Source organism: Castor canadensis, chromosome 13, assembly GCF_047511655.1.
Source record: "Castor canadensis chromosome 13, mCasCan1.hap1v2, whole genome shotgun sequence".
NCBI classification, from domain to species: domain Eukaryota; kingdom Metazoa; phylum Chordata; class Mammalia; order Rodentia; family Castoridae; genus Castor; species Castor canadensis.
Genome location: NC_133398.1, coordinates 23,492,931 through 23,518,988, shown reverse-complemented (window position 1 = coordinate 23,518,988; position 26,058 = coordinate 23,492,931). Strand labels below are relative to the sequence as shown.

Here is a 26,058-nt window from a genome sequence, read left to right as displayed (position 1 = left end):
AGGAGATTTGTGATTTCATTCTAGAATAATTTCCCCATCCAAAATTCTTAACAGAATCACATCTGAAGAGTCTCTTTTGCCTTTAAGGTAGGTTGTGAGGATTAAGTAATTGATTGTTTTCGAAGCCATTATTGTGCCTATCAGAACAAACTGAAAAACAGTTTCTGAATTAAAAACAGCCACACAGACAATGAAATGAAGTATAAAAATTCCAGATAAGAGAAATGACCAGAAGACTTAAGAAATTCATCCAGCACTCACAGAAGAGAGGTAAATGGGAAGGAGGCATGCATAGGATAAAATCTAGTTCAACTAGAAATCCAAGAAAGATCAGGGCAAAGCTGAAGGAACACAGCTCTACACAAAGCAAAGTTCCTGCTTAAGAAGAAAGACTTTAGATTATGGGTTTAAGTTGATATACATCACAACACATAGTTTATTAAAAGCAGCTAAAATGTAGTTGGTAGCCTGATAATATTTTGGAATCTTGAGAGTAAAGAAAAATTCTAGGAGTAGAGAGAGAAAGAGAAATAAAAGCAACAAAACAAATATCTAAGAAAGACAGACTAGAATATCCCTAAACTTCTGATAAAAAACTCCTAAGACAAGGGCACAAGCCATCAGAATCTAAGCGTTTGATATTCCACTCCAGAGGAACTAATACAGAAACCTTAAAACAATAGGTTATCGCTAGCAGGGGATCAGGAACCAGTGTAAAGATCAGTTAGAGATGAATCAACATGGGACATAACACATGGGTACATGAAAGCAATAGTAGGAATCTTTCTGTATAGCTATCCTTAACTCAACTAGCAAAAATGCTTTGTCTTTCTTATTATGCTTATGTCTTTTCTTCAACAAAATCAGTCAAAAGGGCAGAACAGGACCTGCCTGAAACTGAGGAGGGGAGGGGGGAAAGGTGGGGGAGGGGGGCAGGGTGGAGAAACGACCCAAACAATGTATGCACATAATAAAAAAAAGAAAAGAAAAAGAAAAATATGAATAATATAAACAGCTGTAAATTACCATCGAACTTTAAAAAATCAGAATCATGTATAATATTTTACATGGTATCCTCTGGTCACAATATGTTTAATTGAAAATGAAAAAAAAAAAAAGAAAGAAAGAAAGACAGACTAGAATATCCCTAAGCTTCTGATGACAAATTCCTAAGACAAGGGCACAAGCCATCGCAATCTCCATTATATGGGGAAAATGTTTGAGATCCATAAATTCCACAGCCAGCTATACTGATGCTATCACAGGAAGATGATAAAGAAAAATTTCAGACATGTGGACTGCAGCAAAAAAACAATGATAGAAGGAACAAAAAACATCTATGTTTCCTGTCTTACCTTTAAAGGTAAATCACGAGAAAAGTAAGAAAAACAGAACGACAGAAAAATTGACAAAGTGAAACAAGAATACAGACCCAATAGGACTGAAATACTGGCAGAAAACATTAAGGCCCCCAAGACAGGACTGTCCTCACATGGTTATAAAACTTAAAGCAAATGTGAAAAATTATTCCTAAAAGACTGTATTTGCAAAAAATAATAATTTGGGGGTTCAAATAATTTAATCATACTTATAAGGACTTAGAAACTGAAAATGCAAATTGCTTCTATTATTCAGGTAAGAAACAAAGCATATTTAATTGTGACAACTTTCAAAATTAAGTTTGTATATGTGGACTCAAACCCCACCAACTTGAATAATACTCTTAAGTAGAACAATGATAATTTCATATGACTGGAGAGAAGCAAATGGAAACTGGGAGAAAGGATAAACAATGCAGAGCATGCAATTTTATAAATTTTATCCAGGTGAGATTATAAATTATTTTCTTCACATCTTTAGAAAGATAATATTTATTACAAAAAAATTTACAGAACAAAACTTACTTTTTTTTTCTTTTATTTATATGTGCACACAATATTTGGGTCATTTCTCCCTTCCCCCGTCCCCTCCCTTTGCTACCAGGCAGAAACTATTTTGCCCTTATCTCTAATTTTGTTGAAGAGAGAGTATAAGCAATAATAGGAAGGACCAAGGGTTTTTGCTAATTGAGGTAAGGATAGCTATACAGGGAGTTGACTCGCATTGCTTTCCTGTGCATGTATGTTACCTTATAAATTAAATCTTCTTGAACTAACCTTTTCTCTAGTTCCTGGTTCCCTTCTCCTATTGGCCTCTGTCACTTTCAAGTATCTGCTTTAGTTTCTCTGCATTGAGGGCAACAAATGCTATCTAGTTTTTTGGGTGTCTTACCTATCCTCACCCCTCCCTTGTGTGTTCTCGCTTTATTGTGTGATCAGAGTCCAGTCCCCTTGTTGTGTTTACCCTTGATCTAATGTCCTTAAAAATCTAAACATAGATCTACCATTTGATCCAGCAATACCACTCTTGGGGATATACCCAAAAGACTGTGACACAGGTTACTCCAGAGGCACCTGCACACCCATGTTTATTGCAGCATTATTCACAATAGCCAAGTTATGGAAACAGCCAAGATGCCCCAGCACTGACGAATGGATTAAGAAAATGTGGTATCTATACACAATAGAATTTTATGCAGCCATGAAGAAGAACGAAATGTTATCATTCGCTGGTAAATGGATGGAATTGGAGAACATCATTCTGAGTGAGGTTAGCCTGGCCCAAAAGACCAAAACTTACTTTTAAAAAGTTACTCTAGAATACAAACTACTATAATTAGAAATTTCTCTATAGAAAGAAACAAAAATCTAGATAAGATCGAATTATTCCAAAATTACACTATCCTCGTGCCCTTTCCACATTCACTAACCTCTACATCCCAGGAGGATGGGAGTAGGATCAGGAGGGGAAGCCCTCAGTGGCTCCTCTACTGAGATGTTCCAAATCTTAGAACTTGACCTCACCCAGTGTGCAATCTCAGAAGGCCTGAATTCTAAAGAGGCACATCTAGTGTCCATCGGCCCTCTGCTCTTCATTTATTCAATCACAGCATTCATGGAATGCCAGGTATGGACCAGCATTGCACCACACCTTCAAGGGCACCAAAATGATACACCTGAGTGGCTGCACTGGAGTCACCAATGCACTTTTTAATCTCCTGCAAGGCAATTACATGTTTAACAGCCAAGAGGAAAAGGGAACACCTGGCATAAACTCACAGGCTAGCAATTAAACCTGAGGATTTGCTAAGTCCTCAGGTAAGAATGTAACTGTGAACTCCACTGGCGTTCTCTAAAAGAGATTTTAATCTGTGCTGTATAAAGAACCAGCAACAGGATATAAATGAGGCCAACTTGGTCCCCACTTCCACTCAATCACAGCAGAATGAGTGAGGGCTCCTTTTGTGGCCTTCAGCAACCATGTCTCTTCCTGAATCTGATGTCCACCACTAATTTGGTCTTTAGTAAGTTCCATGACTGGTTTGAGACATTCCACACACCTCCCCCAATAAAGATTAGAAAACAGATAGCATAGAATTTACTTAAATGCCAGTAAGTTTATTAGCAAGAAAAATAGTTCTCACTCTTCTTAGAACCTCAAATTAGAAATAAACCAGAAAAATAAGACTAAGTGTGATATCTGTAATCCAAGCACTTGGAAAGCTGAAGCAAGAGGATCATGAGTTCAAAGCCAACTGGGCAAGGCACTGTCTCAAAAGAAAAAAAAAAAAACTAAACAAACAAGTGGGATGATTCCCCTTAAAACTAGAAAAGAAGCCACAAAACGATGCCAATACAAACTAAAATTTTTAAGCCTAGATTTCTTAAAATTGTTGACAAATATGCAACTATTAAATTTTAAAAGGTTCATCTTTTTAAAAAGCCCATCCATATTGAGTCCTGCATCTTATAAAAGCATAAAAAGGAAACAACAAATTCTAAGTCAATGAAAATACTTTCTTATCTTTTACAACCCCTTGTGTAGCTAAAAAGAGGCATGCGTCATCATACGTGCCAAATTTCCAGACAGAAATGTGTTGTCGCTAAGAGAAGGGATGCTAAAAGTCACTCAAAACATAAGATGTGGTAGAGGAAGGGAGGTTTAGAAAAAGTAATACAAACAGGGTGAATTTGACCAAAGAACATTATATACATGTTGTAAATACCACAATGAAACTCCTTTGTGCAATTTATACTAATAAAACATTTTTTAAAACTAGTAAGATGTGCTAGATGAAATGTAATATATTCTTTAAGATGCATCACCCTGTTAGATTACCAAAGATTTTGGGGACAGGATTTCAAATACTGACTGAGAAATAGAAAATGAGTCCTAAGCTGTGACTGAGGCAGTGAGTTAGAACTGAAGCCCGCTCATAAAGCTGGGAGTCTTAAGATCTCCCTACTCTTTTACTGAAAAGAGTAGACCAGAAAAAAAAATAATAATTTATCTTCTTTTGCTGCAAAGAACAAGAAGATGGTGTGATCTAGCTTAGGCTCTAAGTTGGAAAAATAAGTAAAAATTAAAAAAAAAAAAAAGAAAAAAGAACACCTGGGTGTGGTGATGTGTGCCTGTCGTCTCAGCCTCTCAAGGCTAAAGCAGGAAGATTGCAAATTCAAGGCCAGCCTGGACCATATTTAAGACTCTGGTAAAGGTAGGGCATGAGGGGTTCACTTGGGAAGTAGAGATGAACTCGGAAGGTAGAGATCTGGAGGATTGTGGTTCGAGACCAGTTGCAGCAAAATGTTTGCAAGACCCCATCTCAATCAATAGGCCAGATGTGGTTGTACATGCCCATCAACCCAGCTACATGGGAGGCATAAATAAGAGGATCATGGTCCTGACAGACCTGGGCAAAAATAAAAGATTCTGTTCAAAACTAACACAAAGCAGAAGGGGTTGGGGGGTATTTTTCAAGGGATAGAACGCTTGCCTAACAAATGTAGAGCCCTAAGTTCAAATCCCAGCATTGCCAAAAAGAAAAAAAGTCCTCTGGTAATATAATTAACCACTTTAACAAATGTGAGGTGAGGAAAAAAATCAATATGTCAAAAGACATGGAAGATGTATTGGATAAATTTGAAGACCTTGTCATGATCATTTGGCAATCTAGAATTAGAAGAGAATTTCCTTAATTTAATGAGGAGCAGCTACCAAACATGTAATACTTGCAATATTTGACAGACACAGCTCCTTTTAAAATAGAAACTAAGCTAAACTAACCCAATCTTCCACTGATTTAACACGTGCGGGTGGTTATGTCAGAATAGTAATAAAAGGGAGAAAAAAAGGAAAGGACTGGGGAAGAAAAGAAAACTTATCTTTATCCACAGATAACATAATCAACTAACAGAAAAAGGAACACGAAATCGATAAACAAAGTGCATTAAGAAAGTTTAACAAATTTGCTGTACTAAATAGCAAGCCATCTGAATCAACTATGCTCCTAACAGAAAATGCAGACAAACAATATTTACAGCAACTAAAGCTCGAATGTGTCTAGGAACAGTTCTAAATATTCAAAAGCTAACAGAAAGTCTAAATAAATAGAGACAAATGTATAGAGACCACTAGGGAGGTATGAGGATAGGTAAGACACCCAAAAAACTAGATAGCATTTGTTGCCCTTAATGCAGAGAAACTAAAGCAGATACCTTAAAGCAACTGAGGCCAATAGGAAAAGGGGACCAGGAACTACAGAAAAGGTTAGATCAAAAAGAATTAACCTAGAAGGTAACACCCACGCACAGGAAATCAATGTGAGTCAATGCCCTGTATAGCTATCCTTATCTCAACCAGCAAAACCCCTTGTTCCTTCCTATTATTGCTTATACTCTCTCTACAACAAAATTAGAGATAAGGGCAAAATAGTTTCTGCTGGGTATTGAGGGGGAAGGAGAGGGAGGGGGCGGAGTGGGTGGTAAGGGAGGGGGTGGGGGCAGGGGGGAGAAATGAACCAAGCCTTGTATGCACATATGAATAATAAAAGAAAAATGAAAAAAAAATGGGTGTAGTAAATTGCTGCATTAAAAAAAAAAAAAGATTTCAATTTTCCCTGGATTAAAATACATAAATTTAATGTGCTAATATTAAAATCTCAAAAGGGGTTTTCATGGAAGTTGGGAGGCTCCCTGAGTATTCATATGAAAGTACAAAAGACCAAGATGACTTGGAAGTCTTGAGAGCCAGATGTCTTGTTGAATACCACGTGCTGTCTTCAAGTGACGGGGGGGGGGCGGAAACATTGTGATACCAGTCCAGAAATACACAAGTAGCACACTGGACCAGAACACAGGGCCTCAAACATAAGCATATGATAACTTCATGTGAGAGACATGGCTTTACCCATCAATTGAGAAAATGTCATAACCGTTCGTCATTCGAGAAAAAATAAATCTATGTCACAAACAGAAATTCATTTCAGGCAATATAAACTAATATCATACATAGAAACCCATTTTGAGCAATGAGTTTCTAAAACTTTTAAAAGAAAATGAAATATATATATATATATATATATAAAATATCTGTGAATGGGGGAGGATTTTAAGGCCAAAATATTAACAAAATATAATAAATCAAAAATTTAAGCTGGGCCCAATGGCTTACATAGGTAATCCCAGTTAGTCAGGAGGCAGAGATGGGGAAGACCGCAGTTCAAGACCAGCCCAGACAAAAAAGTTAGCAAGACTTCATCCAAACTAATAGCAGGATGTGTTGGCATGCACCTGTCACCGCAGCTGTGCAAGGTGTAAATGGGAGGATCACAGTCCAGGTCTGGCTGACATAAAGTGAGACTCTGTCTGAAAAGTAACCAAAGCGAAAAAAAAAAAAAAAAAACTGGGAGTATGGCTCAAGTTGTAGAGTGCCTGCCTAGCAAGCCTGAGGCCCTGAATTCAAACCACAGTAGTGCCCAAAAAAATTTAAGATTTCTGTACTGCAACAAACTTTATGAGTAAAAAAAAAAAACAGCTAAAGATGTGTAGAAGTTTGGCAATACACATAAAGAAGACTTCATTTACAATGACGTAAAGACTTCTTGCAAATCGAAAAGAGAAAAGTCAAACAATCCAATAGAAAAATGGGAAAAAAACTATTGGCCATTATTATTGGCCAATAATGACTTGAAAGGAAAACTACCCACAGGGAATCAGAGAAAGTTCAATAAAAAGTGCAGTGAGGTTCAGTTTATTTCCCTCAGGCTGGCAAAATTACCAAGTCTGAACATACCAAGAGTTGGCAAGAAGAGTCACACAGTAATGTTGAAAGAAAACTTAGTACAACAGCTTTGAAAAAGAGTTTGGTAAAAACTACTGGAATTGGACATATTCAAACACTAGATTGAAAATACTAACCCTAACAGGAAAAAAAATCACATATGTATCTACAGAGACCCATAGAAGTTTTCATTACTACTCTTTTATCATTCAAAATAGTAGAAGCTGCATAAACATGCATCAACTGGAGAGGGAGTAAATTACAATATGGTTTTTCTGTATCTAAAAGCAGTCAAACAAAGTGAGCTCATATAGCTAATGACTAAAGCAATCTGCACAAGTATACATGTAGCATACCAAATCTACTATATACTGTTTATATTTTCCTTATATAGGTATATATCTCCAAACACATGCAGAAAGAATGATCAGTATCAACTAACTTATGATCTGGACAAACGTAATAGAACTGGGAAACTGTCCACCAGGGTTCCAACACTGTCCGTAATTATTCACTTGTTTTATTACAGCCAAAAAGATTGTGAAGCAATGGCATGAAAATGTGAAGATTTTGTAAAGCTGGGTTGGCATTACAATTCTGCATGTTTCATTATGTCTAACATCTTATTAAAGAAAAAAAAATCCTAATTGAGTCTGAGCCACTAAAAGAGAGGGGAAGGACAGTGGAATGTTAGCTTCCTCAGCTATAAAATGGAAATGAAAAGTACCTTCTTTTAAGAGTGAGTATCAGTTATGTTATCTCTCCAGTATTTGTTCTCCTGAAACTTTTAAAGCAAAACCAGATGGCTCTACAACCAAACCCCCATCTCTAAACTATAATCATCATTGAACAAACACACAAAAACAATATATTTGTCCCATGAAGAAAATGAAAAATTATTTTCTGCTTGCCCATTCTTCTTACAGAGTAATAACAGAATGTATTTCTGTGTCAACTTATTCCATTTCAATTTTAAAAGAATAGGACTGTATTCTTTTAAAAGAATAGGATTGAGTTTCTACTACCCTCCCTTACTGTGCTCTTTTATTACAAAATTGCTTGTCTTGGTAAACTATGCTTTCTTTTTCTGTAACTAAGTTAGGTCCAGCAATAAAATATACAACTTAAAAAGCATTTAATGTTTTAAATCTGGAGAACAAGCTTTAATAATTTTAAGAAAAAACTCAGGCAAAAATGCTTATAAGAATTCACATTAAATGCCCATTCCTGAGGCAGCATATGAAAGATTTAAATATCCTTGTGTGATTGATGATACAATTCTCAAATCTTACAGTATTTCCTATCATTTGCTACATTGTTTCTTCTGCCTCTTTCTCCACTGCCACGGAATTGAACTTCCCATGTGCAGGTTCAGTGGTGCCCTGGTACTCCAGGCTACTGTTGAAAGAGATCGTGGGCTGGCCAGCAATTGTGTCTCTCCATCCGGACATGTCTCACAGAGATGGGAGCTACATCTGACTGTGTTATCTCTGTACAAGCCAGCACAGCCATCACAGGTAAACCCTAAATTCTGACCTGTGCCACTGAGCCATAGGAATAGCACACTCCTTGTCCTCAGTTCCAGTTTTTGCCAGGTCACTTTGTAACCTGATCAATCACAGTTAAGGTAATGCTAAGCAGAGGTCTGGAGCAGCCAAAGCCTTGGAGTTGGGGCTCACACTGGAACCCAGGTGAATGGCTCTTCCTTCCTGTCTTGAACTAAGAATCCAAAGCGTCCTGATAGGCTAGAGGAGGTTCATCTAAGGGCAAACATTCGGAAATCACTTGTTAACATTCTAACCTTGGAATCATGCAACCAGCTAGTTTACCAATAACCTCACCTGACTCCTCCTCCTGCAGGACTCAACCCCTTGCTACTAAAGGTTGTCTGAATCTTTGAAAGTTGTTTTATAGCCAGTCTAGACTAATCTGCTCCATGGTCTTTTCTGATACTAAGAAGCTGACTTCAATACACTTTCATTTCTCTCTTACCAGTGGCCTGCCTAGAACAATCATTTATGACACAGGAAGGTTTAATTACCAAATAGCAGTATCATCACACAGCAAATGCAGGCTGATTTTTTTTTAATGGCAGTCATTAGAGGAAGGTACAGATCTCAAAAAAACAGTTGTCTCTAGACCCTATGATTATGGTTTTAAAAAGCAGGTCGTTTTTCCCACCCTGAAGTTTATTCATGGAAAATCTTTGACAAAGTTCAAAGACAAGTTGCTAGAGATGCTAGAAATGTAAAAGGCAAACAGACAGAACACACCAAAACAGGAGAAGAAAGCCATATACCTTTTGAAGATAAAGGAGTAGCTCCATTAATCGTTAAAGACTAAATCAATTAAAAAAGGCTAGATTAGAAAGAAAAACAAACAAACATGAAAGGTATTATTTGTGGTTTACCCTGAGTGCCCCTGCACAATTTTATCTTATGAAAAAAGAAAAATTCAAAATGTGCTCTCAGATCCCAAAATAAGATTATCTTCTTAAGCTTTATCTGAGTTTATAAACACAAAAGGAGCATAAATGAATTTAAATGGCAATATGAGAACAACTTTAATTTCTAATAGAAACATGCTTCAAAATGGAGGAAGTCAGAAATCTCAGTGTTTATCTCCACATGCATTTATTCCTGGCAATCCACTGGAGCTTCCTGTAGAATGTTTATCTAACTTGGCTCTCCTTTGATGGCTCTTTTGGCATAACACACGTGCACATCATATACACGGACCATATGCAGCAGTGACCACTTTCTCCCTGCAAAGAACTCCTAGAATAATCATGAGGAAACTGGACAGGACATATGCCTGGTATCTATTAAAGGGCTCATACTAAACAAAGAACTTGGCAGAAGTTTTGTCATTTAAACTTCTGAGCACAGTGTGTATTATTTTAATTCTACAGATTAAAAAAATAAAACTGAGAAATACTTATATTGAAAGATCTCCTAGCTATGGCACACAATAGCCTAGATTTGAACCAAAATCCACCTGGATCTAAGCCCATTGCACTCTCAACTCCATATTAGAGAAAGCCAGACCACACACTATGTCTTCATTGTGTGGCACTAGGAACCTCACACTGTAATTAATTTTCCATACTAATACAATACTTCAGGCTGCAATTAGTTATGAATACATTAGGATAAAATGAAGCACTATCAAGAAAATAACTATGAGTCCTTACTTTAGAGACTCAGAATTTAACAACTGCAACCATTGTGTGGAAACTTTAGTGTGTGTCTCACTTTTATATTCCTCAACGGTGAAATAGTCTAGTTATAATTTCAATCTTTTCCCTTAGAGAAGAAAGTGGACAAATGGAATTGTGTTCTTAAACTGTGAGTCATTGAGGAGTTTTATGTGCAAGAGTGAGATAATCTAATCAAAATTTTTTAAAAGCTAACAATCCATCAACTGCCAAAACACTTTCTGGAGAAGCAATTGGAGAAATATTAATATGAAATGATATTGAGTCTGTAATTATCAAGTGTGATAATGGCATTGTGGTTATATAAATGAATTGTTCTGAGAGTGAAATATATGAGGTTTGAGGAAAGATTGCACAATGGCAGGGACTTACTTTGAAATACTTCATCCCCCCAAAATGGGAACAAGTGAAGCAAGTGTGGCAAAATGTTGAGAACTGCTGAATTAATCTAAGTGGTGGCTACCTACAGAATAGAGAATGTGATTGAGAGTTATATGAATGTTTTTATTTTTGTAAATATTTGAAAACTGCCATAATAAAAGCTCTATAAACACACACACACACACACACACACACACACACACACACAAACACACACGCAAATCTTTCAACCTCAAAAAAAAAAAGCAACCCAATATGGAACTTAATTGCTTTGATCCAAAATATTCACTCTCTGATTTCAGAAATGAAACTTTCTAAAATATAGATTTTTTAAATGCCATGGATTTTATGAGAATCTTTAGATAACAATATCCAAAAACAAACAAAAAAGGAAAAAAACAGCTTATCTTCCAACAGATAACAAGCAGAGACTAATTACCACTTATTAGCACACCAGATAAGAACTAAAGGAACAATTTGTTAAGACAATGAAAATCTTAACAAATTCCTGTCTGCAAATGCATCCTTGGAGCTTTTGGATAAGGAAACTGATTCTCAGCGTCTAGAATAGTAGAACTATAAGTCAGCTGCAGAGACATCCTGTGACTGCTAGCTGGGTTCACCTTGGGATACACCTAGCTTTGCAAGACCTGGGAGCTCCCTCAGCATGAGAAAACGAAAATCCATCTTACAGTCCCAGCAGGAGTGAAAGAGAGAATGCAAACTTGTCTTACTCCAAAGCACAGGCATATCTTTCAATAACTAAATAGCGATCCCAGCAGGAGTGACAATGAACATTTTCTTCCCTATTATTGTGAGAACCAATCACAAGCTATTCATTCATATTAATTAGTTTATAGCTAGTATTAGGCAGCCTTAACTAGAAAAGTGCTCTTTGTTACCAAATGAATAGCGAAACAAACAAAACCAAAAGTTTTTTTTTTTTTTTTAAGTTGTTTTTGCCTTGGAAAAGGATTTTTAGCCTTTCACACTTGAATATGGGCTTATCTTTACTTAGGTTTCTGAATTCACTCTAAAAGAATGCAGGCCCATGTGCCAGACAATACCAGGATAAGCTGATTGAGTGAATTGCTTATTAGGCTTTGCCTAGGAAGATGCTGTACTTGACTTTAACATTTCCTGAACCTAGAGAAAACAGGAAGAGAAGACATCGGTACAGGTTTGGAAGCAAGAATCCTTGGACTAAAAAGTTTATTGTAAAAATTGTATGGGAAAAACTGACATATAATCAGGAGACCCATCAGCAACTGGAGGATCTTGGAACCAAGTGACTTAATGGCCTTCATCACTCCTGAAGGTTAAGCCATCTTGCCTTATGATCCTACATCCCGCTCATAGCTAACTCCCTTCAAATGAGCTTAGTTACCCAACTCTTAGAAACTACCATGTTCCCACCAAACATATGGTGAGGATAATGACACTCAGTACCCTGGTTGACATTAATACAGATTTACTCAACAGAATTGTCAAAAGTCTGAGCACGAACCCAAGTCTAAGACTCCAAGGCCTGGGTAACCATTAAACTACACAGACTTCTTTATGACCAATGTTAAAGTCCTTAATATCACTTGCAAGGCCCTACAAAATCTCTGATTTTATAACCTAACTCATCCAGGCTGATACTAAGCATTTGCCAATTTCTGTAGTGTAAATTCTCCAACATGGCTGATTCAAGCTATCAACATGAAGTCAATGGACTATCAAAACACTCTCTCTTTTTTTTTTTTTTAATAAGAAGAACATACCGTTTTTGCTAGTTTGGCTCTCAAAATTCTTGAAAATTCAACAATCAGTCCTTATGAGCTGGTTGAAATGGCCCTATGTCCCACTGTACTGTGACCATTCTGAACTAAATTCTAAATCCTGCAATCTCTCTCACTTTGGAGACAGCTGACATCTGCACATCGTCCCTCTTCTCCCATGTCAAAATAACTCATGTTCATTTATTAGCTGCCAGTCTGGTGGTCTTCCTTCAAGAAATTTTCCCAGTGTGTTTTGAGGGGTGTTCTACTTGACTCCCAGGACACCATACTTCCTATATTGTATTAGTGACATTATAAAACTTCTTTCCTTATCTGTATATCTTCCATTACATTTCTAAACTCAAGCAGGGTAAAAGCCTCATTTATCTTACTTATTCTTGTATACCCCAGATCTGTCACAGTGCTTGCTGTACAATAACTATTTGCTAACATGCATGGGCAATCTATGCCAAACACTGTTCTAAGTTTCATGCAGATTTTCTCATGTCATTTTTAAAACAGCCCTGTGAGGTTGGCTTCATGACTGTTCTGCTCATTTTGCAAGTGAAGAAATGGAGGTGCTGAGACAGTGCATATCTTCTTCTCAGGCTAGATACTAAATGCTGGAGCCAGGATTTTAACTCCAGCAGTGTGACTAAACGGTGTGAACTAGGGTTTCTTGACCTTTTTTTTCTATTAATGACCCTCAAGGAAAAAAAATTTAATTTACATTTAAACTCTCCCTAATGAATGAAATTAAATGCAAGGAAATAAGATTATTGTTTTGGGTAGGGTTAAACTATGGAGTAATTTTTTTCATCTACCAAAATCCAATTTTGGCCCTCTTGGGGGCAATATCAATCCATTGAAAAAGTACATTTGGACCTTTCTGTATGCATTTCCATTTATGTACCATATGTATATCTCTAAAAACACCTGGCCTTATTTTATAGTTTTAATTATATCTTCCAATAAGGATTATTCTGTATCTTGCTTTCTTTTCCCTTCATAAGCTATCTAGGACAGCATAGCTATGGTGATACTCTCATTTTTAGAGAATATCATTTTTAGAGAATATCATATTTAGAGAATATCATTCTCATTTTAGAGAATATTATTACATTTAAATCATATCACATGCCTGAATTTGTTTGTCTTTCTGCTACTGAATACTCAGAAAGTCTTATGCTTTCTGGTCTGTAATCAACACTTCAATGAACATCTCTACACACTCTTCAGTGGTCCCATTGGAGTACATTTTTCTAATGTATACATCATGATTGGAACAGGGCATGTGTGAAGGTACATAATTTTAATTGATACGCTCCCATTACCACTCCACCCTACCTCTTGATTACCTGTACAAATTTATCTTCACACAGAAAATTTTCAAGAGCACACATTTCTTCAAGTGTTTCTACCAAATATGATCCCTTTCTACCTTGGGTGGTGTTAAATATTTTAATTAAATGAGTCATTTAAAAGTATTTATATTACTCATCAGCAGATAGTGACTTGTGTAACAGGAAAGATGGGTAAGTAAGTTAATGCTGCTGGAAATGCTAACAAATAACAGTGACACTGGGATGCCGAAGAGCCTTGTCCGGAAAGCCTGTACTAGGGTCTGATTCACTTCATGAAAGACTAGGAGTGGTCACTACCTGGGAACAGCTGCACTGGACCTTGAAATGGCAACCTCAGGAAACAGGCACTAAATCTCTTTTGCTATTCTCCAAGTCTTTCAGGCACCAAAAAACCATTGAAGTTATGAAAAACCAAACACCCAAAGTAAATGAAGTGTTGAAAGGTCAATGATCCTTCTGCCAGAAAGAAAAATGCTATGATGGAGATAACAATAAATATCCCAGAAAACAAGACTAAAAGCTTTGGAGAACAGCAAGGACTTTAACTATATGCTAAAATCCTTAGGTCTTTTTGAGGGGCGGGGGAAAGCATGTATAGGAAATGAGGTAAGAATGCCCCTTTCTCCTTCCTGCCTCTCTTTCTTTACTTCTTAAAAAAAAAAAAAACCCACAGACTCATTTGCTTGAAATATATAACTTTAATAGCATACAAAATGATTCAGAAAAAAGAAGTAAAGAACATCTCTGCATCAAGATTCAAATTTCAATCAATATGACCCTTTCTTGAAGGTATACATTTTTTTCTCTAATCTTAGCCTAAAAAAGAAGACTGAAGATAAGGAAAAGGCACATTGAGCTCTACACTTGTTGAGCTCCTTCTGTGTGCTTGTGCACAGTCTGTCATTGAATCCACATCACCATCAGGTAAAGGACAACTATAGGAGAGAAAGCTGATGCTGAGAGAGAGAGTGTGACTAAGGCTCCTCATCCAGCAATCCAACATGCAGAGCTGTGAACTGAGGCTAATGACTCCAAAGTCTGTTTCCCCTTGTACCACGCTGCCTGCTGAGACTGAAGGAGCCCAATGTACAATAATGTAAACAAAGACACTGCACCTGCAGTATTACTGCTCTTCAGAGGACAGAAAAGGCGCCTCACAGGACTAATGTTGAGAATCACATTTTACTTCAAATCTCCTGGAACAGATCAAGGCAACAAAGTTAAGTATAGGAGAATGATGAAACAACACTGGAAAACTTTTATAAGATTAGATCCATTCTGAGAGAATTCATTAAAACAAAACAAAACAAAAAAGCCAGGAAAGAGAAAGCTGCAGAAATTGCTGACTTATCTTGATTTAAAGTTTGATGCTGATAGTAAGTCAGGCATCCTGAGTGTGAAAACCATGCCCCCCTGTGAACAGAAGCCAGTTCACTAAAATCACTTGTTCATTTTTCCAACTGCTACCTAAACTAAATGGCACCTTGCTCACAAAAGCATCATTATCTCAGTATCCACCAAATGATGAGAGAGCTATACATGATCCCTAGGGTAAAACACACTTTCTAAAACTCAAAACTTGGGAATGATACAAGAGTGTCCACTTTCTCCACTCTTATTCAACTTAGTCTTGAATTCCTAGTCAGAGCAATAAGACAGGAAGAAGAAATAAAAAGAATTCAAACAGGAAAGGAAAAAGTCAAATGACATGATCTTATACCCTAAAAGACCCAAAAAGCTCCTAGACATTATAAGCACCTTCAGCAAAATAACAGGATATAAAAATCAGTTTACAAAAATCAGTAGCCTTTCTATATACCAACAATGAACAGAATGAGAAAGAATATAGGAAAACAATTCCATTACCAATAGCCTCAAAAAAAATCAAATACCTAGGAATAAACTTAACAAAAGAAGTCAAAGACCTCTACAAGGAGAACTATAACCACTGAAGAAAGAAGTCAAAGAAGACTACAGAAGACGGAAAGATCTCCAATGCTCATGGATTGGCAGAATCAATATTGTGAAAATGTGTATACTACCAAAAGCAGTCTACATGTTCAGTGCAATTCCCATCAAAACACCAATGACATTCATCACAGAGATTGAAAAAAAAAAATCAACCCTAAAGTTCATTTGGAATCACAAAAGACTGCAAATAGCCAAGGCAATACTAGCAAAGAGAGCAAAGCTGGAGGTATCACAATACCCAACTTCATACTATACTACAGAGCCATAACAATAAAAACAGCATGGTACTGGCACAAAAACAAACATGAAGACCAGCGGAACAGAAGACCCAGATATGAACCACACAGCTATGCCAATCTGATTTTTGACAAATGCACCAAGAATATATGATGGAGAAAAGACAGCCTCTTCAACAAATGTTGCAGTCAGTTTTCTGACTGCAGAAAACTGAAACTAGAACCATGTCTTTCACCCTGTACAAGTATCAACTCAAAGTAGATAAAATACCTTAATATAAGACTTGACACTTTGAAGCCAGTGCAGGAAAGAACAGGGAATACATTGGAATTAATAAGCATAGGCAAGGACTTCCTAAATAGAGCTCAAATGGCTCAGCAACTAAGAGCAAATGGGACAAATGGGACTGCATGAAATTAAAGTTTCTGCACAACAAAAGAAATGGTCACCAGATTGAAGAGGCAGCCCACAGAATGGAAGAAAATCTTTGCCAGTTATACCTCTGACAAGGGATTAATAACCAGAATATACAGGTAGTTCAAAATACTAAACTCCCCCAAAAATCAATAACCTAATAAAGAAATGAGCAAATAAGCTGAACAGAGCTTTTCAAAGGAAGAAGTCCAAATGGCAAAAAAACACATGAAGAAATGCTCAACATCCCTGGCCATAAAGGAAATGCAAATCAAAACTATGTTAAGATTCCACTCACTCCTATTAGGTTGTCTAAGAGGGCAGAACAGGCTCTGCCTGAAAGCAAGGGGTTCGGGGTGGTGAGGAGGTGGCCCAAACAACGTATACACGTGAGTAAATGTAGAAACAATAAAATTTTAAAAAACAAAAAAGAACACAAACAACAAGTATTGGTGAGGATGTGGGGGAAAAAGGAACCCTCATACACTGCTGGTGGGAATGTAAATTAGTACAACCACTTTGGAAAACAGTATGGAGGCTCCTCAAAAAAACTAAAAACAGAACTGCCATATGATCCAGCAATATCACTCCTAGGGATATACTTGAAGGAATGTGAGTTAGGTTACAACACCTGCACACCCATGTTTATTGCAGCATTATTCACAATAGCTAAGCTATGGAAATAGTCAAGATACCCACTACTGATTAATGGATCAAGAAAATGTGGTATTTATATACAATGGAATTTTATTCGGCCATAAAGAAGAACAAATTTTGTTGTTTACAAGACGGAACTGGAGAACATCATAAGTGAAGTTAGCCAGGCTCAGAAAGCTAAAGGCTGCATGTTTTCCCTCATATGTGGAATACAGACCCAATGCAAATACAAGCACACTAAGGGGAGGTCACATATGAGAGAGGGAGAGTAAAAGAAGAAAGTTAAGAGGTGAATATGGGAGAGTTCTTCAAATTCTTATATATTACTGTAGACTTATTTTCCAACTTTTATGCTTATTTTCATTTTTGACATGTAATAAAGTGCTATAAATGTTAACAAAAAAAAGAGATGAATATGGTTGATGTCATTCCTATACAAGAATGAATATAAACCTGTTGAAATCGCCAAAAGAAAGAGACTAAGGTAGAAAGGAGAAAATAGAGGGAATGAACCAATTAGTGCTATAATACATATATACATGGAAATATCACAATTAAACACACTGTATAGCTATCTTAAACAAACAAAAATGTCATTGTCTTACAAAAACAGAGAACAGGAAGGCAAAACAGGTCCTGTCTGGGGAGTAGGTACGAGTAGAGGGGGAAGATATAAGGAAAGGGTGTGGGAAGGTGAATATGGTAGAAATATTATGTACTCATGGATGAAAATGGAAAAACGAGATATGTGGAGGTCTCACTGAGACCTACCCCCTCCATGAGAATGATGGAGGGGGTGAATTCAACTTTGATACATTATAAGAACTTTTGTAAATGTTACAATATACCCCCAGTACAACAATAGTGAAAATAAATTAAAATTAAATAAGTACATAAATAAATATTCAATAAAGCTATGATTAGCTCAGATTCATGTTGATTGGAGTCACTTACCTGGGGCTGTGAAATTACAGGGGTGGAAGTGGAGGCTGCGGCCATGACGGTGCTGTAGCTGTGGTGACAAGCCCCCAGCACCACAGTGCCAGACACAGGAGTCAAGGCTGGTGGTTGCTGATCAGATTACAGGCATGCTAGGAGAAACTCTGCACCTGGAAAAGGATAGGGAAACCCACATTGGAATAAGAGGACTAGTGTGTGAGAGCGAAGTACTTACTGCTGGGTAGAAAAGCAAGCCACTGATACCAAGTGCCAAATACTGGCTTAATGAAAATAGGCACCTGGTAAGGAAGAGCTAACACCTAAAAGCCAAGACTTACTTATCACTTGCCCAAATGATGTTAAGTGGATGTATTTCCAGAGTTTCATTTCAATTCTATGTGCCAACTAGATATTCTGGGAAGGAAATTTCAAGTTGGGAGAATGGGGAGACTGGGCCAGGGGAAGAAGTCATTAAAAAAAAAAAAAAGAATGATTCACATTTGGGAGCTGATAATTTATATACAAAGGGTAAAGAGAACAATACGATCAAGTGGTTAGAGACCCCCCAGTTCAACCTGCTCATTTGCTGGTGAGAAAACTGAACCTGGGAGAAGACTCTAGAATTATTCATTTCAGTCTAGTCACCAGAACTAGAGCAACAAACCCAATTCCCAGCCCAGAACGAAATATAAGAAAGGGAATGTGTGGCATGTTTACATTCTTCAAAGAACTTAGTTACCACTGTCAAGATTTTAAAAAGGCAAAACAGGACTGGAATGTGGCTCAAGTGGTACAGCACCTGCTTTGCAAGCACGAAGCTCTGAGTTCAAACCCAAGTCCCACCAAGAAAAGAAACAAAGGCAAAATACTCCAATATCACAAGGGTATGTCATGGTGAGTCAACAACTCAGATCAGTATGGGGTTGGAGGCTTCATAAATCAGATTTCCACATAGGTAAGGAAAAGTATATTTCTAAAATCCTTTTGATAGCCTCAAGGAGAGAATGTAAAGAGGCACAAAGTATAACCAAATCTCCTCTTATTAATGTGTCCATTAAAAGGACTCAGAAAGTCAAGTGTGGTAATGCTCGCCTGTAATCTCAGTGCTCAGGAGGTTGAGGCAGGACGATGATAAGTTCAAGGTCAGGCAGCCTAGGTTATACAGCAAGAACTTGAGAAAAGGGGAAGGAGGGAAAGAAAAAAGAACCTGAGAAAGGAAAGGAGAGGGAGGAAGAGAGGGAGGGAGGAAAAAGAAGCATCTGGTTCTCCAGCTGCTCTTGGGTCAATATTGTTGTCCCTTTTTCTTCCCCAGTTGTCTCCATTTTCCATTCTCATAGACATCTGTTCTTATCTATATCATCTCAAAACCATAAAACTATCTGTAACACCTCTCACTTGTAAAAGGTGAACTTTGCCACCTGTTTATTTACTGAACCATTCATCCATTCCCCTACAGTCATTTGTTATAAATTACTTCATTACTCCCCTACAATTCACATCATGTGTATAAATACAAAACACACACATTCACAGAGATAAAAGAGTAGACTAGGGATCCCAGGGGCTGGAGGAGGGGTTTTGCAGAGTGATAGAGTTTCAGTCTGGGAAGATGAAAGCACTCTAGAGATGGATAGTGGTGATGTGAATATCCTAACGCTGCTGAATTGTACACTTGAAGATGGTTAAAATAGTAAGTTATGTTACATATATTTTACCACAAAAAAGAAAAATGATTATAAACATAAATAATGAAGAATGACTTGAAAACTATTTCTGATATAGAAGACCATAGTGAGAATTAAATCTAGGTTATCATTATAAGAATGGAAAATATATAAATGAAGATGAATTGGCAAGAATCTTAAATAATTAAAAATATAATTTTAGGGGACTAGGATGTAGCTCACGTGGTAAAAGCACCTGCCTAGCAAGCATGAGGCCCTGAGTTCAATCCCCTGTACCACACACACAAAAAAAGTTAAAAAGTATATATATAATTTTAGGGGGAAATACAATTTCCAAAGGAGAAGACTACATAGGCTTATTGCTCTGTGCCAGGCAATAGAGAATGACTGATCAATTACACAAGTAGGAAATGTCCCGCTGAGCATGCTGGTACAAGTCTGCCTGGCACTGGAGAGGCCGAGGAAGAAGGACTGTCAGTTTGAAGCCAGCCTGGGCTACATAGCAACACCATGTCTCAAAAAAATAGGAAGAATAGAAAATATCCTGAATGGGCCCTCGACACTGCAGAATGATTCCAACTACTGCAAAAAAAAACATGTATTGGAACAAACCAACACAGGAGGATGACAAAGAACTAAAACATGACAACCTTTTCATGAGAAGATGCAATGCATGTATAGAAAACACGCAAAGGAGAACCCAACAGACCTGGAAGGAAGCCTTAGTTCAGCAGGACCATAGCTAGAGGGAACTAAGCCAGGGGAGGATGTAAGATACACTAACTCTTTAAAAAGGACTCCTAGCTTCAGAAGCCAAGCAAGCAAATAATCTCTTACTGCTTTTATTCCTGATTTACATTTTCTGTTGAAGAATACAATACAAAACTGTGAGAAAAGAATGCTACTACCTGGCTTTGGAGGAGGGCAGTCATGCCAAGTAACAATGACCTTGCTAATTAGCAAGTGCCACACCAACTAACTAAAATAAAGTCTCTGGTTTGAGGCAAACTTCCATTTGATTACTTCTGGAGCTGAGGCTGGCTCCCTCCCCAGGCCTCACAGGAAGATGAATTTCTAATTGGTAAATTAATCTACTACAAACCTAACCTTTTCCCTCTTTCTGGACTTCAGTCAAGTGGTGAGTCATATAAGTCTCTTGAAAAAAAAAAAAAAAAAAACTCAGCATAGATCCCAGCATAAGAAAAGAAAAAAAAAAAACAAAAAACAAAACCCATAGGGCAATACCCAGTACCAAATACACACAGGATTCTGTCTTCAAGGACAGCAACAGAGAAAAAGCCAAATCTACCAGACCAATAAAACATACAGTTCAAAATCAAAGAATACTCTAGAATAAGTACAGATATTTACTTAAGAAATAAGTATACTGCTTAAAGGAGAAATTTTCATAAAATTTCTAGCTCATGTTCTTAAAATTACTAAGGACAGAGTGTAAGAGGTGCTTAAACTGCTTTTGGTGAAAAACACTTGCCTCCATACTTGGGCCCATGAATTAACTGAAAGCAGGAGAAAAGCTTAGCATCCCTGTCTACATTTTGTATCTGTGTCCTTTGCTCTGAGCCATTTTCTCCCCAGTCACCTTAGAATCCAGGAAGGACAGGAATGACTGATAACATCTGTATAACAAGGACCAAAACTACCCCTAAGGTACAGTAGAGCCTTGCAGGACAAATGAGGACAATTACCCATAATGATGAGGCTGCACTCTGGAACAGGAGTAATCATTTCTTGAGAACATGATTGCTCCTCTCAAGTGATGACAGTAATAACTCTAGAACCCTCAAAAAAACAAGGACTGAGATAACATTTAACCAGGCCCTACTCAGCCACTGGAACACACCTGTGACTGGGACTGCTTACCTACTCATACCTTTTTTAATTCTTTGCCTATTTAAAGTCAGAGATCATGTCTATACCCTGAAGATGGCTGAGGATGAGCTGAGTGCTGACTCTGCCTCTTCCCAAGGCATGTCCCAAGCCGTGTAACAAATCTCCTTTCTCTGCCTTCACCATGCCTCTTAATTTAGCATATAGGGGTGAGTGGCCAGACCAGATGTGGAAGCCCAGAGCTTGGGCCTGGTGTTCAAAACTCTGATTTCAATAGTAGCATGTTTGAACACAGAGCAGGCCATCATGGAAAGAAATACAAGATCAGAAAAAAGTTTGCATTAACCAAAAAGATAAAAAGAAGAGAAAAACCTGAATTATGAACTTGAATGAAGGCAGTCAATAAAAAGAAAGTCGAAAATAAAATTAGTAAAATAGAAAACAAACCAGAGCTTCCTGATAGGAAAAAGGTGCATGGGTAAAAATTTCAGTCTTCAACTCCAAAACAGAATAGATGAACAAAAAGTATTAGAGGAGGAAAGAATACCAAAACTACCAATGCCGAAACCAGAAAGGATAAATTCAAAATCTTAGAAAACTGTTGCACAGATACACAATATTGATTAAACAGGGAAACTTTTCAGACTTGTTACTGTGAATCATTCTGCATATTGGCAGAAACCCCAAAACCAGAGAATCAAGAAGATGAGATACAGGCAGACCAAAGCCATGCGTGTCTTTCCCCTATGAGAGAGAAATAGCATCTGATGCCAGACTTAAATGATCCAAGGCATGAGATAGACAGATTTTTCTCTCTGGAATGTAAGCAAATGGAAAGCCCTAACAATACTAACATCAAGAAAAAGATGCTGCACTTATTGGAACAAAAATCGGATGCTTAAAAACTAATAAGTCAGAATTTTAAAGGACTAGAATATGAATTTAAGAAAGTAGCACAAAATGTGAAGCACAAAATAAACCAAAGGAAAATAGAAACAGTCTAGAAAGCCTGAGAGCCAAATATGAAGAATTCCAGAATGAAGGAGTAAAGGAAGCAGAGGGGGGAAAAAATCAAATACCCCAAAATATTCCCTGGAATGAAAGGTCATATGTTTGTAGAATGTAAAATCCTATATCTCAATTGATTTTCATGTGTCCACATTAAGTATCATGCCAAGTCATTGTGAGTTTTTTTAAAAACTCTGTAAGGACTAGAAAGACTGGGATGTAGCTCAGTGGTAGAGCACTTGACTAGCACGTGTGAGGCTCTGAGTTTAATCCCCAGCACCACACACATACAAAAAAATGAAGTTAAAGTTTTAAAATCCTGTAAGATATCAGAAAAGCAATTGTGGGGCCTATAAATAGGAATCAGAAAGGCTTTGGACTTCTTAACAGCAACCCTGGAAGCTAGAAGACAAAAGAACAATGACAGGAAAGTCATTTCTACCCTAGGAGTCCAGAGGATGTTCTTCTGCTACAGGGAGGACGACAAGGAGAAGAAAGGCATGTGTTACAGGAAGCAGGAATCTAATACAGGAAGAACTCCTGCTGTTCTTGGGAATACGGATGGATCCCCGATGACAGGGAAGGAGACTCAAAAGGCAGCCCTGACACACTGTCAGTCTGAATATGTTGAAAGCAGATTTCTACAATTGAGAGTTTAGTATTGAGTGAGCAAGAAGCACAGAGAAAACTAAACAAATATTAAAAGAATGTTTAACTTAAAAAAGATCAAAATTTTTTCAAAAGACTCAAAGTATTCATAGAATTCTATATGACTCAGGTATGAAAGACATCCACAAAATCATCACCACGTGAACAATGAATACTGGCTAGGTTAAGTGAAGAATTCAATTTTGCTCCTGGTTTCAGAAGTTTTTTTTTTAATGTTTGTTTGTTTTTTATTATTCATATGTGCATACAATGCTTGGGTCATTTCTCCCCCCTGCCCCCACCCCCTCCCTTACCACCCACCCCACCCCCACCCTCTCCACCACACCCCCTCCATACCCGGCAGAAACTATTTTGCCCTTATCTCTAATTTTGTTGAAGAGAGAGTATAAGCAATAATAGGAAGGAACAAGGGTTTTTGCTAGTTGAGATAAGGATAGCTATACAGGGCATTGACTCACATTGATTTCCTGTGCGTGTGTGTTACCTTCTAGGTTAATTCTTTTTGATCTAACCTTTTCTCTAGTTCCTGGTCCCCTTCTCCTATTGGCCTCAGTTGCTTTTAAGGTATCTGCTTTAGTTTCTCTGCGTTTGAGGGCAACAAATGCTAGCTAATTTTTTAGGTGTCTTACCCATCCTCATATCTCTCTTGTGGGCTCCTGCTTTTATCTTGTGATCAAAGTTCAATCCCCTTGTTGTGTTTGCCCTTGATCTAATGTCTGCATATGAGGGAGAACATATGATTTTTGGTCTTTTGGGCTAGGCTAACCTCACTCAGAATGATGTTCTCCAATTCCATCCATTTACCGGCAAATGATAACATTTTGGTCTTCTTCATGGCTGCATAAAATTCCATTGTGTATAGATACCACATTTTCGTGATCCATTTGTCAGTTGTGGGGCATCTTGGCTGTTTCCATACTTGGCTATAGTGAATAATGCTGCAATAAACATGGGTATGCAGGTGCCTCTGGAGTAACCTGTGACACAGTCTTTTGGGTATATCCCCAAGAGTGGTATTTCAATCCATCAAGGAGGAAAAGGAGAAAAGTTTTCACCTTTTGGGAAACGAGCTCATCAATACTGTCATATTTCTTTCTTTCTTTTTTTTTTTTTTTTTTGGGAGTCAGGGCTTCGCTTAATGGCAGGTGCCCTACCAATTGAGCCATACCCTCCAGGCCTTTTGGCTCTGGTTGTTTTGGAGATAGGGTCTCACTTTTTGCCCAAGCAGCCTGGACTGTGATCCTCCTATGTTTCACTTTGCTATGATCAGACTCCATTTGCTTCACATACAGAGATAGAACAAAGAAATAAGAAAAAAATGCTTGAGAAATCAAGTACACTTCTCACATTTTGTTTTAAAATACCATCTCTATTTGTGACTACAGAAATTTTCTTCTTCAGTATCTGGCCTGAGATCTTACTTCAAAACACTCCAGAAGACAATGTATTTCATGTTCTTAACTCTTTCCTTTTCCACATATGGGGTCAGTTTTTTCACCACTCTAGGATTCTCCAATCTTTTGTCCTACATTTGGCCAAAACTTGCTCCTTCTTTTCACATGGCACAAAGCTGAGGCATTCAAAGGAAGGAACACAGCCAGCCCACCCATCTGATGCTGACTGTACAAGTAGAGATAAAACTATCCTATCTCCACTGTTTTTACATACATTTTATGAGCTCAGAGTTCAGTATTATACAAACTGGAGAAACAGCCCAAAAATTACATAAACTCATTGTCCTGGTTACAAAACTGGATAGACAGGCATACAGTTTCCACTTCAGAAGTGTTCTTGATGGAAAGAAATGCTGTCCTTCTGCAAGTTATCAAAATAATCAGGAATCGTAAGATACAATTTATGGAATAAGCCCAGAAAGATGGTCACCACAAAGACAAAGCATATATTGGTTAAACACAGAGTTTGTAATCTAAGGATCAAGCTAGTTTGTGTCATCATGCTTATAAGAAAATGGGGTGAGGGGTCACTAATTTAGGAGGTGAGATAGCAATGATCTAGAACTGCAGATTTGAGTTAGAGAAGAACGAAGTCAAGTGAGTGTGCTCAGTCATGAAGGGAGAGCACAAGAAGAAAAGGGAAAGGATCAACAAATTAAGGACAGAAGTCAAGAAAAAGAACTGAGAAAATCTTCCTAAAAATTAGGAAAATTCTTCTTTGGTAAGAAAGGGACTTGACATCACCCTGTTTCTTTCCATAGCCCAAGACCATAGTGTCTAAACCCTTGACCTATTTAAAAACCTGCATGCCATGACTCTTAGCCATTCACAGAGGAACCCAGAGCAGCTCAAGGATAGATGGGCTTAGGATTTCCACATAAGGGAACAAGTACCATTAAGGATAAGGTGGCTACATTTCCATCGTGGAATGTTTAAGAAGGGAGCCTCTGAGCCACAGTGTTCAGGACAAAGAGAATTACAATCCCTGTAACCAAGCCTCAGACAAACTAGAGTCTTCTAACCACAGCTGACAGAGGAAATTTGGTACATGTTTCCTTCTAAGAGTACATGCATCTTTCTAGTATCAGAAGCAGTTCCCAAATATCCTAAAAAGGAAGGAATATGAAAGAATATGTATATTCTTAATGGTGGAGGTGAGGTAAAGGGAAAGAAGGAAGAATGGGAGTGGGGACAAAGTGTTGAAATAACTAGTCAGAATATAGAAGTCTGTGGCTGTGGCAGAAACAGTGATTCAGCCTGAATAACAGTGTTTCAACAGCAAAGATTCTATGG

The 26,058-nt window shown here is 37.6% G+C and overlaps 1 protein-coding gene across 18 annotated transcripts in view; it reads right to left on the bottom strand.

Annotated features, from left to right (window-relative positions):
- Positions 1-26,058, bottom strand: part of Lpar1 (lysophosphatidic acid receptor 1) — a 133,143-nt gene that overhangs the window by 57,273 nt on the left and 49,812 nt on the right. For 17 of the 18 annotated variants that reach the window (XM_074051277.1, XM_074051275.1, XM_074051270.1 and 14 more), the window contains one exon: positions 18,117-18,271. The exons of the other annotated variant lie outside the window; for it this stretch is intronic. In XM_074051277.1, coding sequence (XP_073907378.1) covers positions 18,117-18,161 — 45 coding nt within the window. In that variant the 5' untranslated portion in view covers positions 18,162-18,271. The remainder of the gene's footprint in view (positions 1-18,116; positions 18,272-26,058) is intronic. 18 annotated transcript variants of the gene reach the window in all.